The 15,356-nt window shown below is 47.1% G+C and overlaps 1 protein-coding gene across 7 annotated transcripts; it reads left to right on the plus strand.

The window, feature by feature from the left end:
• The first annotated feature begins 3,800 nt into the window (after window positions 1–3,800).
• Window positions 3,801–15,240, plus strand: LOC101615095 (chromatin target of PRMT1). 7 transcript variants are annotated; one of them, XM_045138180.1, is made up of 6 exons: window positions 3,823–4,115; window positions 5,236–5,317; window positions 6,555–6,708; window positions 10,306–10,546; window positions 11,346–11,483; window positions 14,112–15,240. In XM_045138180.1, exons 2-6 carry the CDS (start codon window positions 5,253–5,255, stop codon window positions 14,315–14,317), a joined length of 804 nt encoding a protein of 267 aa, XP_044994115.1. In that variant the 5' UTR covers window positions 3,823–4,115; window positions 5,236–5,252; the 3' UTR covers window positions 14,318–15,240. The 7 variants fall into 7 exon arrangements, with proteins under 7 accessions (XP_044994121.1, XP_044994118.1, XP_044994120.1 ...); XM_045138181.1 differs by having other exon boundaries at window positions 4,037–4,115; window positions 10,357–10,546; XM_045138182.1 differs by having other exon boundaries at window positions 4,037–4,115; window positions 10,360–10,546.
• The last annotated feature ends 116 nt before the right edge of the window (window positions 15,241–15,356 follow it).

Consider the following 15,356-nt stretch of genomic DNA (forward strand, 5'->3'; position numbering starts at 1 on the left):
AGGCTGACCTGGAATTCGCTCTGAATTCTCAGGGTGGCCACAAACTCATGGTGATCCTCCTACCTCTGCTTCCTCTGCGAGTACTGAGGAACTGAACCTGGGCCTGCAGGCTTTGTACCCAAGAGCCTTTTCAGATCATACCATTCTATCCTGATGCTAAATAAGACCCTGGGCACAAGAAGCTGTCCATCATGGTCCTCCACTGTGAAACCTGAACCTAACATCCACTATTCTGGAGTTTGAAGCAGAAGGATCTCAAGTTAGAGGCCAGACTGTGTTATATAATGAAAACTGTCTCAAAGAACAAGAATAGAGGAAAAAAAAGAAAAGGGTGGAGGGGACAAAACTTCTCTTCATAGGTCTACATCAAAATTCACAGAGTTCAACTTTCAAGATCACCATGGGATACTATCAACGTCATGCTGCAGGCTCCAGCCCTGCTTAGCTATAAAAATATATTAAATCAAGGCTAGAGAGATGGCTTAGCGGTTAAGGTGCTTGCCTCCAAACCCTAAGAATCCAGGTTCAATTCCCCAGACCCCACAAGTGCACAAGGTGATGCGTGCACAAGGTTGCACATGCGCACAAAACGGTGCACACGTCTGGAGTTCGATTACAGTGGCTGTAGGCCCTGGCGAGCCAATTCTCTCTCATTAAAAAAAAAGGTCCAGGGGAGGGGATATGATGGAGAATGGAGTTTCAAAGGGGAAACTGAAGGGGAGGGAAGGTATTACCATGGAGTATTTTTTATAATCATGGAAGTTGCTAATAAAAATTTGGAGAAAAAAAAAAGCCGGGCGTGGTGGCACACATCTTTAGTCCCAGCACTCGGGAAGCAGAGGTAGGAGGATTGCTGTGAGTTCGAGACCACTCTGAGACTCCATAGTGAATTCCAGGTCAGCCTGGGCTACAGTGAGACCCTACCTCAAAAAACAAAACAAAACAAAAAATTTGGAAAAAAAATAAAAAGGGGGGGGGCCAGTCTGTTGGGCTTGCCTCAATACATATATATTCAGAACTGCTTGTCATCTTCCTGAGCAACATTCTCACTCGAGGCCAGTATGCGTCCCTCATGCAGAGGTTTGCTCAAGCATCTTCAAAGCTGCTGGAATATGGAGATAAACAACAGTGGACACTGCAAGCCTTAAGTTTGGCCAGCCAGGTCAAATGAGCCAATGGGTGCAAGAGTGGCATTTATATTATGAGGGAAAACAACCACTTACTTATTGTACCCGAGGCCCATTCCACTGGAGGGAATACATGCTTGGTACTGAAAACCAAAAGCCTACAGTGGCGAAGATCATGAACCCTAGGGGTGTAACGTCTGCTGTTGTCTGGCTAAATGTATATACTATGCTCACCAAACTGCCCAGTAAGCACTTCTCTTAATGTTCACACTCGCATATTAATGCTACTCTCACTTTTGGATACAGAAGTTTCTGTTTTCAGATGGCAGTGACCTCCGGGATGACTCAAAAGGCACTGTCGTGCTGAGAAGTGACAGTGAGTATTCAGGACTGAAAGATCTCTATCACACCCCCGAAGGCTCAGAGCCCATTGTAGAAGAGGTGGCACAAAGAGCGCAAGGAATGGAAGGGTAGGGCTGCTCACAATGCAGTCCTCCAGACACAAAGTGGCCTGGATACCCACGACGGCGCAGTGCCTGGCACTACTTATACAAGACTTTCATAATAGGAGGAAAAGAGAGTGACATAAAAATGAAAAGAGAGGCTAATTGAGATGCGGAGGGGATATGATGGTGGGCGGATTTGTGAAAAGGAAAGTGGGGGAAGGAATTATCATAGTTTATTGTCTATAATTATGGAAGTTGTCAATAAGAAAAAGGTTAAAAAAAGATGCGAGGGGGGGGGAGGGAATTACCACGGGATATTTTTACAATCATGGAAGTTGTTAATTACAAAAACTAAAATTTAAAAAAAAAGATGCCGAAATACCCTTACACAGTGAGATTCAGAGCTAACAGAATAAATACACTTTATCCCCAGCCATCTCTCCAGCAGAACCTTTCTCCTTTGTTTCCATGGTCTTGGCTTTTCCCATCATTTCAAGTGTTTATGAGCAAGACACAATGCTGTCACACATCACCAGGCAGCTTTAAGAAGAATGAGAAGCAGGCAGCCCTTCCGCTAGGCCACCAAGTGCCCATCACTTACCACTTGACAGCCCAAAGCCAGCATCCTACATAACTCTGGCAGTGCTAACACTGTTGCTATACCACTGATCGTGGTCACAACAAAGATTTATATGTTCACTTTCTTTTTGAGGTAGGGTTTCACTCTAGCCCAGGCTGACCTGGAATTCACTATGTAGTCTCAGGGTGGCCTCGAACTCACAGGGATCCTTTTACCTTTGCCTCCCAAGTGCTGGGATTGAAGGCGTGCGCCACCACGCCTGGCCCATGTTAAGCTTTTACTCAGATGATTTATGGAACCCAGTTTCCCACCTTTCTTGGGAGGGGTCAGATTTTTTTTTTATGCTGTTTGTTTTCAAGGTAAGGTCTCACTCTAGCCCAGGCTGAACTGGAATTCACTCTGGAGTCTCAGGCTGACCTTGAACTCACGGCAATCCTCCTACCTCTACCTCAGTGCCAGGATTAAAGGCTTGGGCGACCACACCCGGATTAGGATGGGGTTTTACTCTGCCAGAAAGTAGCCCAGCCAAACCAAACTACTTTGGGGATAGCACTACATACTTTTTCCTTTTGCCACATTATCCCAACTGGCTCAACAGGCTTGAGGATAGTCGTGAATTTAGTGACTTTTTTTTTTTGTAGTCAGGAGCCACCAGATGTTATGTTCCTACAGTAGCCTCCTGGAACCACAGCTGGGGTTTTCATGCCACCCACCTATATAAGGAGAAAACATGGGCCAGAGCAAATGGCCCAGGGTCTGTAGTCCAGAAAAGATAGAAGCCACTTGAAGCTTTTTATTATTTATTTATGAGAGAGATAGAAAGAGAAAGAATACGGCCACTGCAAATCAACTCCAGATGCATGTACCACGTTACGCACCTGTCTTTATGTGGGTACTAGGGAACCAAACCTGGGTTCTTAGGCTTTGCAGGCCCTCGCCTTAACCACCAGGCCCTCAAGTTTATTGTTTGTTTTTGGTCCCACTCTAGGGTCAATCCTCCTACCTCTGTCTCCCAAGTGCTGGAATTAAAGGCGTGCAGAAAGAGGGAGAGAATGGGCACGCCAGGGTCTCCAGCCGCTGCAAAGGACCGCCAGACGAGTGCGCCCCCTTGTGCAGCTCATGCGGGTCCTGGGGAATCGAACCTGGGTCCTTTGGCTTTGCAGGCAAACAAACAAACGCCTGAACCGCTAAGCCATCCCTCCCTGTTTAGCCTTTATTTACTTATTTTGTTTACTTTTATTATTTACTTGGGTTTTCCGAGGTAGGGTCTCGCTCTAACCCTCTGCGCCGGGATTACAGGCGTGCGCCACCACGCCCGGGTGGCTTTATTTATTTACTCTTTCAGACCGTCCTCCTTAGCCCGGGGACGCGGACGACAAGCAAGCACAAACCGGGCTTCCAATGCCACCACAGAGCGTAACCATGCCGCCGACACCCCCGCCCCCCTCCCTCGGTGGGCGGAGCCCTCGCGGTTCTCCATCGCTAAGTCCCGCCCCCCTCCTTCCGCCGGGCCCCCGACGCCTGCGCAGGCCGGCGCGCGCGTTCCCGGCTCGCGCCACCCCGCCCCCGGCTTGCGCGCGCATCTGCCCGTGACGTAAGCGCGTCGCCGCCATTTTCTTCAGTCCGCCACCCTCGGCACGGCTGGGCGCGGCGGCCATTTTGTTTTGGACAGCAGCAGGCGGGAGTTGGCGGCGGCGGCGGCGGCAAAGACGAGAAGACAAGAGAAGGCAGGCCGGCGAGCGAGGCGGTCGTCCGGCTGGGCACGGAGCCCGCAAGCGCGAAGCCTCCCTCGTCCCACACACGCCCACCGCGCAACCTCACCGCTCAGGCAGCTAAGCCCACCGCCGGCACCCCGAGCGTCGGCTCCGGCCGCCCGCCCCGCCCCGCCCCGCCCCGCCCCGCCGGCCGCGGCCGTGCTGGTGGCGGCAACCCCGGGAGGAGCTCCGGCGCCCGTTTCCTCCGGTGCGTTTCTGCGGGGACCGCGAGCGCGGGAGGCCGGGAGGTGTGGAGCCGCGAGGGGGCGGAGCCCGGGCGGCGGGGGCGGGAGCGGCCGGTCGCTGCTCCTGATGCTGGGTGGTTTTGGGGGGGTAGAATTTTGGTCTTTTTTTTTTTTTAATTTGAACCCCATGGCCTTTGCTTACGCTGCCCAAGCCTTCTTCATCCCACGTGCCGGCCCTGGAGGGAAGGGCGGGAAACTGGCGGCTGAGCAGCGTTGGTGGGGAGGGGGGGAAGTCTTGGTGGCGGCACTGGAATTGAACCCAGAACCTTGGGATCGCTTAGATAAGCGATCCACCGCTAAGCAAATACATACTTAGCCGGGGTTTTTTTGATTTTTGGTTTTTCGACATAAGGTCTCGCTCTAGCCCAGGCTGTCCTGGAATTCACTATGTAGTCTCAGGGTGGCCACGAACTCACGGCAATCCTAGCTCTGACTCCCAAGTGCAGGGATTAAAGGCGTGCGCCACCACGCCAGGCTTTCTTTCGTTCCTTTTTTAAAACTATTTTATTTATTTGAGAGACAGAGAAAGTGGCAGATGGAGAGAATGGGAGCTGCAGCCACTGCCAGCGAACTCCAGATGCATGCACCACCATGTGCAGCTGGCTTGCATGGGTACTGGGGAATCAAACCTGGGTCATTAGGCTTCCTAGGCAATTGCTTTATCCGCTAAGCCATCTCTCCAGCAGACTTAAACTTTAGCCACAGCTAGTTCTGCTATTTAAGAGTCTTTGGCAGATATTTTCTGTCCGGTGGCCTAGAAGGGCTTTCTTTTTTTTTTTTCCCCAGGTAGGGTCTCATTCTAGTCCAGGCTGACCTGGAACTCGCTATGTAGTCTTAGGGTGGCCTTGAACTCAAAGGCAATCCACCTACCTCTGCCTTCCAAGTGCTGGGATTAAAGGCATGCACCACCACGCCCGGCCTAGAAGTTTGTTTTTTTAACAGATTGAACCAACTGTCATAAGTATAAACGTGTGAAATGATCTACCCATTTTCATTCGTTGTGGGTTTGGGCATGGCCCCTTGTAAAGATGGAGAAAGCGGCTGTTATTCGAATTTTCTCATTATGCATATTGTACTTTGTAGATTCTCGGGATTTGAAGATGGCTGCACAGTCAGCGCCGAAAGTTGTGCTAAAAAGCACCACCAAGATGTCTCTAAATGAGCGGTGAGGCAGCCAACAGCAAGTTCAGCTCCTTCCTAAGAAAACGTTACTTAAGTTGGCCCTGGGGTCCAATGCACAAAACCGGTTGTAAGCTAAATACCAACAGAAGGCTCTACAGACCTCTGTTCTTAGTTGCATCTGTGTGGTACATAAAGCACATTGGGCGGTTGTTTGAAAAACCCCGTACCAGTAGTCTTTATGTTAAGCTGTCTGAAATATTTACTTAGTGGGAAGACTCCTCACACCCTCTCTTTTCAATTTTTTTTTCAACATTGACACAGGGTTGGTGCAGCACGATGGCATGGTATACCCTGGCTGCAGTAGGCTTGCTGCCCAGTCCAAGGCCAGCAGTGTTGTGTCTGGCCTGTAAGAGGCAGGCAGCAAGCCGTGACTATGTCCAGAGGCCCCTGAGCAACACCCCGGGCCTTGTAAGAGGCACTTGCTTTGCTTCATTTCAGCCCTTTCCATTCTGCCTTACGTCTGTCGTGCTTTGATGCTCTGACACTTGTTCTCTTCCATTCCCCTTCATCATAACAGAAGCAAGAGAGGTGTGTCCTCACAGGCTCTTTCGTGATTTAACCTAGCTGTCTCTGAAGTTCTGTGTCAGAAAAAGTGATCATTTGAATGAAAGCAGTTTGTGTTTCTGTTTTGTTTAATGTTGCCTTGACTATTTTACCACATTGGTCTTAGAACTCCCAAGAGATTTGCATGTCTGCTTTCTTGCAAAGCATGTGTGCTTCTCTATCTTAAGATGCGCTGCCCTCATGACCTGTATGTCCGTGTTACCCAGTAACATTTGAAGAGTCGTACATCCCGGAATTTATGTGCTGTCGTATTTCCACGGACTTGGAAGGTGCTCTTGGCCTTTCTACTTGTCCTCAGAATGAACTGGAGAATCATGAAGGCTTAGGCTTTCTGCGTTTGTCTTTGAAACCACATCTCTCCATCTCTTGTCATATCTGCTTATTGCGTGTTTCTCATACTTCCACCTCTCTATGAGCTGTTACCTGAGCCCTTGAGATCACTTTTAATTGTGCTGCACTTAGCTGCGTTTCTCAGTTTCTGATTCTTGCAAGTTTGTGGAAACAGAGGAGTCTTTAACCCACATCAGCCTTGATCTAAATGTACCACTTAAAAGTTCGTGGGATCTGGAGCTCCTGGTCTAGCAAGCCATGAAAATGCCAATAAATGTTTTGTAATAAAGCTTATATTTAAACATCCATTTTGTTCGACCTTGAAGCTTCACTAATATGCTGAAGAGCAAACAGCCGATGCCAGTGAACATTCGCGCGTCGATGCAGCAGCAGCAGCAGCTAGCCAGTGCCAGAAACAGGAGACTGGCCCAGCAGATGGAGAATAGACCCTCTGTCCAGGCAGCATTAAAGCTGAAGCAGGTGAGAGAGGGGGTGTCAGTGCTCCTGAAGCAGCTGGTGCTCTGTTTCAGACTGTCCCAGCACGATGGCTGGTCACACCGTGGCACGGGGCAAAAGCTGAAACTTCTCTGAAACACACCTTCAGAGAATTTCAACTTGGGCAGGTATCATTAAGTAATTTTTTATTATCTTTCTTTCTTAGGAGGTGGTGGCCTGTTTGTGTTATCAGAGGATTAATCTTTTTTATGATCTTTTATCGTTAGATTATTTTCGCCCTACAAAAAACATTTGGGTTAGGAATATAGCTCAGTAGTAGTTAGTAAGGATAAGGCCCCAGTTTCAATCCCTACCATTGCAATAAAAAAATGAAAGAAATTTTATTCAAACATCTGTTACTGTTTGTTAAATGATTTACAAACTAGGATAATTTTATTTCTAGCTCAGAGAGTATGAATGGCTTCAGTCCAAGGTTTTCAGTGCTGACCTGTAGACGAGTGCAGTGACAAGGCACTCCCCGTGTCTGTGGTAGCTTGATCAGTGGTAGAGCCACTGCACTCAGTAACCAGGTGTGGGTGAGTCCTCTTTTAACTTTTCAGTAAGAGATAATCCTATTCAGGCCTGAAATAAAACCTGCTCTTTATTATTCTTAGACTTTATATGCAAACCTGGACAGTGGCTGTGGAAGGATATGTCCAAGCTGTGGCTGGGCGTCTGGAGGGCGATGCCATGCAACTGTAAGGACTTGAGCTGGTAGCACTGCATGGCTGTGCATAAACTCAGCAGTTAAATGTGACGTTCTCTCACCCCGCTCCAAACCACTCACTGACCAAAAAGTAAGCAGAGCTTTCTGCTTTAGCTGTCTTTAAGCCATGGAGAGCTGAGATCTGTTGCCTGACTCAAAGCAAAAGGCACTACTACCAAGAGTACATAGAAGGCTGGAGAGATGGCTTAGTGGTTAAGGCGCTTGCCTATGAAGTGAAAGGACCTAGGCTTGAGTCCCCAATACCCACATAAGCCATGCGTCTGGTGTTCATTTTCAGTGACTAGAGGCCCTGGCCTGCCCATTCTCTGTCTCTCTCTCTCTCGCCTTTCTCTTAAATAAATACATTTTCTAAAAGTAAATAGAAATTGATAGCGATAATAAGTCCTTGATAAAGTACGTTAGGGGGACCTTTCAACACGGGGCCTTGCAGTACAGGGTATGCTGGAAGGACTCACTAGTTTATGGTGGTGGGAATGAGCAGTAGCCACATGTGACTACTAAGAACTTTCAGGACTAAGGAGATGACTTAGTCGTTAAAACACACTTGCTCACAAAGCTTGCTGGCCTGGGTCAGTTCCCCAGTGCCCACATCAAAGCCAGGTGGAAAAAGTGGTAGTCTGGCAGCATTCTTTTTTGGCTCACCCATATATTTACACAAATGTGCCTTCCAAAAAAAAAAAAAAAAAACAGCAACAAAGTGTAATCCCAGCACTTGGAAGGGTGAGGTAGGAGGCTCGCTCTTGAGTTCGAGGCCAGCTTGGGCTAGATCAAGACCCTACCTCAAGGGAAAAAATAAATAAAACTTTACATGTGGTTAGTACAGTTAATGGGGCTTGGTGTTTCTGGTTTGGTTGTTTGGTTGGTTGTTTTTTTTAATTGCTTTTATGTTGGAAGAGTTGTAACCCCAGAACTGGAGGTTGAGGCAGGAACTGCATGAGCTCAAGGCCAATCTGAGCTACACAGCCCGTGTATTGTTGACATTAAGTGTCCTGTCAGTGTTAAAAGGCAGGATTGGTGGCAGCTAAAGATGGAGAATGGAAGACTTTCTTGATACTGTACAGTTCTTCCTAAAGCATAGAGTGCAGAGAGGGAGTGTTTGTGGTGCCTAACGTGCAGTCCTGAGCTTGCAGCTGTGTGCTGGGCTCTGCGAGTGCGCCTGAGTGGTACGCTCAAGGGGGACAAGCCGTAGCTCCCCGAAGGGGCTTAAGAGGTGGTGCTCGAGGTCGTGGAGGTCCTGGGAGAGGGGCCTAGGGCGTGGAGCTGTGGGTATGAGGAATCAGTGGTAGAGGTTAGTCAGCTACCAACTTCAGAGAGAGCTCCCCCTTATTTTCCTCCCTTGAAAATTCAGAGCCACTTTCTTCACAGCATGCATGTGGATGTGAGTTTGAACCCCAACATCACCAAAATTGTGTGCTAATTGGGGAACAGAGACTGACAGGCCTGACCCTTGTGGTTGACTGCTCTGATGGGACTGCATGTTCAATGCGCAGAGCTTTCCCCACCGGTTAGAGGACATTTGTCATTTTATACTAGACAGCCAATAGTAAGGGCTAAAGACTGGCTCCATGGTTAAGCTGCTTGCCTGCAAAGCCTAGCAAACTGGGTCCAGTTACCCAGTACCCATGTAAAGTCAGACACACAAAGTGGTGTCTGGAGTTTGTTTGCGGTGGCTAGAGGCCCTGGTGCGCCCATTTTTTGTGTGTCTGCTTTATTTATTTATTTTTTAAGTTTTTCAAGGTAGGGTTTCACTCTACCCAGGCTGACCTGGGATTCACTATATAGTCTCAAGGTGGCCTTGAACTCATAGCAATCCTCCTATCTCTGCCTCCCAAGTGCTGGAATTAAAGGTATGTGCCACCACACTTTGCTTGAAATATTTAGAAAAAAAAATAGCAATGTCTTCGGCATCTTTTAAATGACTGGAGGAAAGTAGGTATACTCAAAAATTCTTACTATGTTTATTTAGACAGAGAGAAAGGCAGATAGAATGGGCACACCAGGACCTCCAGCCACTGCACACAAACTTCCAGTTGTGTGTGCCACTTTTACACAAATGTGTGTGTGTGTCAGTGGAAGTCACCTGTAGACAAGGACAAAATGTGTTGGCCTCACTGAGTGGCACTATGGAAACCGGAATTACTGGGGTCTTGGCTGTTGCCTTTAGTGTATGTTGTTGTTCTCAGTGTGGCCCTTGGTGGTCACAGCTCACCTGTCTTGTGACATAGCTTTGCTGGTTCTCCATGGAGATATAGTTAAGTTGTGTGCATATTTTGAGTAAAGATCATTATACTGGCTTAGGAAAGATGTTTGTGAGGGGAGACATGGAAAAGAAATGAGAAAAAAAATTTTAGGAAAGAAAGTGACATTTTGTGTATTTGCATCTTAAGGTAAAAAATAATGGGCCATCTGGATATAAATACTCAGGAGAACTGGAGCACAGTGGCCTCTCTGAGAAATCAGTCTTGTTTTTAAGTCACAAGAATTCTAATGACCTTGTAATTTAAGTTTTGCCCAGAATTTGATGAATTTCTGTGGTGTCTTGAGTAAGCCTTTGAAGACAGTGGTAGTCCTTGGGCAGGTATGAATTAAGTCACATCTTTGTGGTTCAAAGTAGCAAAGTGTTCTTAATTTTCAACTGTTGGTGTATGGCTTGGGTGGCCAAATTAGTGTGATTATTTGTAGTAATGCCAATTTTGTGGCCCATATTAAAACTTCTGCTTTTTATATCAAGTTCTGAGGAAAGTCTTCTGGCTTAGGATCTTTATGATACCCACAACAGGTCTCTTTTCCCTTCACATCAGACCTCTCACTTGCTTCTTTTTGTTTTGTTTTGTTTCTGCACTTTGAATCTCCAGATCCCGTTGAATTTCTTTTTTGATCTCAATCCTCAACACCTTTTCTTCCAGAAGAGCTTAAAGCAGCGCCTGGGTAAGAGTAACATCCAGGCACGTTTAGGCCGACCCATAGGTGCCCTGGCCAGGGGAGCGCTTGGAGGACGAGGAGGCCTGCCCATAGTCCAAAGAGGCTTACCCAGAGGGGCACTACGTGGAGGAAGAGCCACCAGAGCCCTCCTGAGGGGTGGAATGTCCCTCCGAGGTCAGTGCTTATCAGTTTTGGGCCCATCCTCTTCCCCCCTTTCTCCTGGGCTGCTATGGACACATTTGTTTAGCACCGTTAATCCTGAATTTGTATTACTATAATTAATACTTTTGAAATCACATTTTTAGTACTGCTGCATGTCTTTATCGATATCATTCCTTTTCTGATAATGTGCAATGGTGAAGGCTATGACCTGCATATCGACAGGTAATTCATGTCATCTCCATTCCATTTGACCCTGCTGCTGCTTGAATCAAAGCACATCCAACTTCTAGAAATGAGTCTTAAGAAAAGTATGGTTAGTGTATGTGAGGCCCTGGGGTTGAATCCTCAACACCAAGAAAAAAAAAATTCCTGGGTCTTTCGGCCTGTATCACGACCAGCTAACTCTTCCCTGGTGCTACATGAGAACTATATTAACGTGGAAGAGACAGGACAAGTTGACCCATAGCACTTAAACCTATGGGTCTGTTTTATACATTTTGAGCACTGTTGTGTAGCTCTTGGGATGTATTGAAAGCACAGATCATAGTTTTTATTTTTAAAATCTGCTCTAATGCTGGATATCTGATTGTTGAGTAGCTACTTACTGAATGCATGTACATGATGTTTAAGGCCCAGCTTCTTGCAGAGGTGGTTCTGCGATGAGAACTGTTCACTCAGTGTGCAGCCTGCCCTACCTGACTACAAGTTAACTGAACTACTCTCGTTTAACCCTCACTGCCTGCCTTTGGTTAGAATCTGCTTTGTCTCTCTTGGATTTACCTGCATATACATTGTATGCCTCCTCTCCAAGGTCAAAACCTGCTCCGAGGTGGACGAGCCGTAGCTCCCCGAATGGGCTTAAGAAGAGGTGGTGTTCGAGGTCGTGGAGGTCCTGGGAGAGGGGGCCTAGGGCGTGGAGCTATGGGTCGTGGAGGAATCGGTGGTAGAGGTTAGTCAGCTACCAACTTCAGAGAGTAGCTCCCCCTATTTTCCTCCCTTGAAAATTCAGAGCCACTTTCTGCACAGCTTCAAGTTGTAGGCAGGCTTGTTTGTTTGTCTTGCTTGTGTTTTTGAAACTGGCTTACTATTCTAAATTCACGTGGAGATTGTGCAAAAGTCTGTTAAATTTCTTTTTGAGATCTAGTCTGTTCTCAAAAATTCCATAGCCACATTTTATTCAGTCTTCTGAAAAATTTTAACTATGACTGGGCATGGTAGTGCATGCCTTTAGTCTCGCACTAGGGAGGCAGAGGTAGAAGTGTGGCCTTGACTTCAGGGCCAACCTGGGCACACAGTGAGTTCCAGGTGAGCCTGGGCTAGGGTGAGATCCTGCTTCAAAAAAATTTTTTTAATTGTACTGTTAGATGACAGAATGGTCAGTTTGGAATTTTTTCTTTTTTCTCTCTTTGCCCCCCTTCCCCACCGCCACCACCACACAGACATCCCATAGCTCAGAAACCAGTTAAAGTCAGATAAGAGACAAAGGACTTGGACTTAGCTCAGTGGGAAGAGCACTTGACTAGCATGTGTGAGGCCCTGGGCTCAATCTTAAGCATCACCGACAGAAAAGCAAATAGAAGCTGGGAATGGTGGCTCATGCCTAACTCTCAGCACTCAGGAGGCTGAGTTGGAAGATGGCTGTATCTAAGTCCAGCCTGGGCTAGAATGAGACTCTGCCTCAAAAAATAAAAATAAATTTTAGAAGGAGGGAAACTGAGGAGATGATTGGGTGGTTAAAGGTGCTTGCCTGCTGGCCATGGTTCAATTCCCCAGCATCTGGGTAAGTGGGATGCAAAGTGGCTCACGTGTCTAAAGTTGGCTTGCAGCAGTAAGAGACCTTGGTGAATACCACAAACCCCACACACATAGTCCTATAAAGTTAAAAAACAGAGAAGAAGCCAGACATAGTGGTGCATGCCTTTAATATCAGCACTTGGGAGGCAGAGGTAGGAGGATCACTGTGAGTTTGAGGGTACCCTGAGATTACATAGTGAATTCCAGGTCAGCCTGAGCTAGAGTGAAACCCTAGCTCGAAAAACCAAAAAACAGAGAGAGAGAGAAGTGAGGTGATGAAGAGGGTGATGGCAGTGTGGGTGTAGCTTTGAGAAACAGCACTGTGCGTGGGGAGAGGCTGAGGCTCGGAGCCAAGCATTGGTTCTGAAACCAAGGAAATGCATTTGTTCCTGAGGAGCCAGTGACCTTTTTTTCTGGTCATCTGATATATTATTGTCAGTTAACCAACTGACTCTTGTTGGTCATCTTACCTTTGGTGCCTTGATGTTTGTCTTGTGACTTAGTAGACCAAATTAGAAAAGAGTCTAATGGCAGGGATGTTAACACCGGATCTTGGGAATGTTCTGGCTTACGTAGACACTCAACACCACCTGTTCATGGCATGGGAAACTTATTCTTCGAGGCTCTGTGAACATTTCCTTTGGTTCTTTTTAATGTATGTGGCAGGTCTTCATGACCAACACCCAGCCTTGAAGTTACCTCAGAAAAGGACACTTCATAGTTGAGGTTTGTTTTTTTTTTTTCTCTGCCACTATTTGTTTTTAATATTTATTTAAGATGGTCGTGGTGGCAGACATCTTCAATCCCAGCACTTGGGAGGCAGAGGTAGGAGATCACTGAGAGTTCAAGGCCAACCTGAGACTACATAGTGAATTCCAGCTCAGCCAAGATTAGAGTGAGAATCTATCTTAAAGGGGAAAAATATTTATTTATTTATTTATTTATTTGAGAGAGAGGCAGGTAGAGAATGAGAGAATGGGTGTGCCAGGGCCTCCAGCCACTGCAAATGAACTGCAGTCGCATGAACCACCTTGTGCATTTGATTTATGTGGATACTGGGGAATCAAACCTGGGTCCTTAGGCTTTACAGGCAAGTGCCTTAACTGCTAAGTCGTCTCTCCAGCCCTTTGTTTAGTTTTAGTTTTGTTTTTTTGGAGTAGGATCTCATTCTAACCCAGGCTGACCTGGAATTCACTATGTAGTCTCAGGCTGACTCGCTTTGAATTCATATTGATCAATCCTATCTCTGCCTTCCAAGTGCTGGGATTAAAGGCGTGTGCCACCATGCCTGGCTCTTACCTACTTATTTTTTGAGGTTAGTTCTTGCACTTCTGATCCTCCTGGCTCCACCACCCAAGTGCTTCAGTTATAGGCATGAATACCCACACCCAGTTTTATGCAGTGGTAGGGATCAAACCCAGGGCTTCATGCTAGGTGAGCACTCTGCCAACGGAGCTACATCCCCGGCCCAGGAGTGCAAGTGAAGGGCAGCGTGGACTACTTACAGAAGACCCTGGCCCTGTCTCAAACAAGAGCATGGGCGGGCCAGCTGGTTTCTTCGTGTAGTGGCGTTAGAGATCAGCGTGCACTAAGGGATTCATTCTGTGTGCTGGCCGCGTGTTGCTTTCCACCCACGTGTTTCTTGTTCTTCCAGATTTCTCCTCTGCCCTCCCCTTTGCTTTTCTCAGCTAGGCCCCACTACTCTAGGGGGGCACTTAACTGCAAGACCCATGAAACCTACTTGTAACTGTTGTTTTTGTTTTTTTTTCTCCCTTTGGACCAGGTCGGGGTATGATAGGTCGGGGAAGAGGGGGCTTTGGAGGCAGAGGCCGTGGCCGTGGCCGAGGGAGAGGAGCCCTCACTCGCCCTGTGTTGACCAAGGAGCAGCTGGACAACCAGTTGGATGCGTACATGTCAAAAACTAAAGGACACCTGGATGCCGAGTTGGACGCCTACATGGCGCAGACAGATCCTGAAGCCAACGATTGAAGCATGTATGCCAGCCCTCCTGTGAGAGACTCTTGTTAAAGTCACCACATCCAAAACAACCTCGACATAACAGATGAGAAGAACCCTGACTGAGGCTGGAGGACCTGTCACAATAGGCTGTGGACTCAACTTGCCACCAGTTTGTGCATTTAGTCTGTTCTTTTACTTTGTGATACTGTGTTGTATGAAACCCTTTTCTTTGATTTGATTGAGTTTGTTGGTCGTTCCTTCCCCCCCCCCCCCCCCCCCCCCCCCGGCACCCAGACTTCTTTTTGAATAGGAATATACTGGCCTTATAGGTTGAACACTTCCAACACCTGCCATGCTCTGACATTCTAATATTTCCTCTTTTTATCTCTGTTCCTCCACAAAAAAAAGTCCCAGAAAGAGCCAGTGTTGCTTCCTAATGCTGGTTTCTGGGGTAGAATTCTGTTGTGTGTCCTCTTTAATAGCTCTGGAAATGTTCAAATTTGGATCTCCAAGCTGTATTCTGCTGTGATAGTGTAGGTAGTGAATTGGGAGTGTTGATATTGCTACAGGGCCACAGGACGAGTTACACATGGTGGCCACTTAGATTTAATGGACGTTGGTACCATCCACACCACATAATGGGACCCAGCAGTAAGCTTTCTTTGTGTCCGAGGGGTCTGGGTGGCTCATACCTGCGTGGTAAAGGCAGATGTGGAAGAAGGGGTGTGGTGGAGAAATGGTGGCAGACAGGGCCTCTGGGAGGGGCCAGAGGTTACCGATGCTGGAATGCAGTTATCTTGGTGTTTGCCCAAAGCCAGTCTTGGTGTAATCCACATGGTTTCTTTGACCTCTATCCCTTGAAAGTTTAAGTTCAACTATTTTGTCAGCTGTTCCAGTTTCAGTGGAATCTTGTATTTCAGGTTCATTATAACAAATTGTTCTCTCAAATTCAACCAGAACTTTCTCTGTATTTGTTACATCCTTACTATGCCATGTACATATATATATATATATATCTATATATAATCTCCCCTTGTTGAAGGTCTAGTTGTGTTAAAATTCTCAGGGG

The sequence above is a fragment of the Jaculus jaculus genome, chromosome 19 (assembly GCF_020740685.1).
Source record: "Jaculus jaculus isolate mJacJac1 chromosome 19, mJacJac1.mat.Y.cur, whole genome shotgun sequence".
NCBI lineage: Eukaryota > Metazoa > Chordata > Mammalia > Rodentia > Dipodidae > Jaculus > Jaculus jaculus.

What these genes read in the sequence shown, in the direction of transcription:
- LOC101615095 (XM_045138180.1), top strand. Translation starts at nt 5,253, where the DNA reads ATGGCTGCACAGTCAGCGCCGAAAGTTGTGCTAAAAAGCACCACCAAG. An exon ending in AAGATGTCTCTAAATGAGCG is followed by an intron (nt 5,318 to 6,554) that starts GTGAGGCAGCCA and finishes TCGACCTTGAAG; the next exon opens with CTTCACTAATATGCTGAAGA. An exon ending in TGGAGGAATCGGTGGTAGAG is followed by an intron (nt 11,484 to 14,111) that starts GTTAGTCAGCTA and finishes CCTTTGGACCAG; the next exon opens with GTCGGGGTATGATAGGTCGG.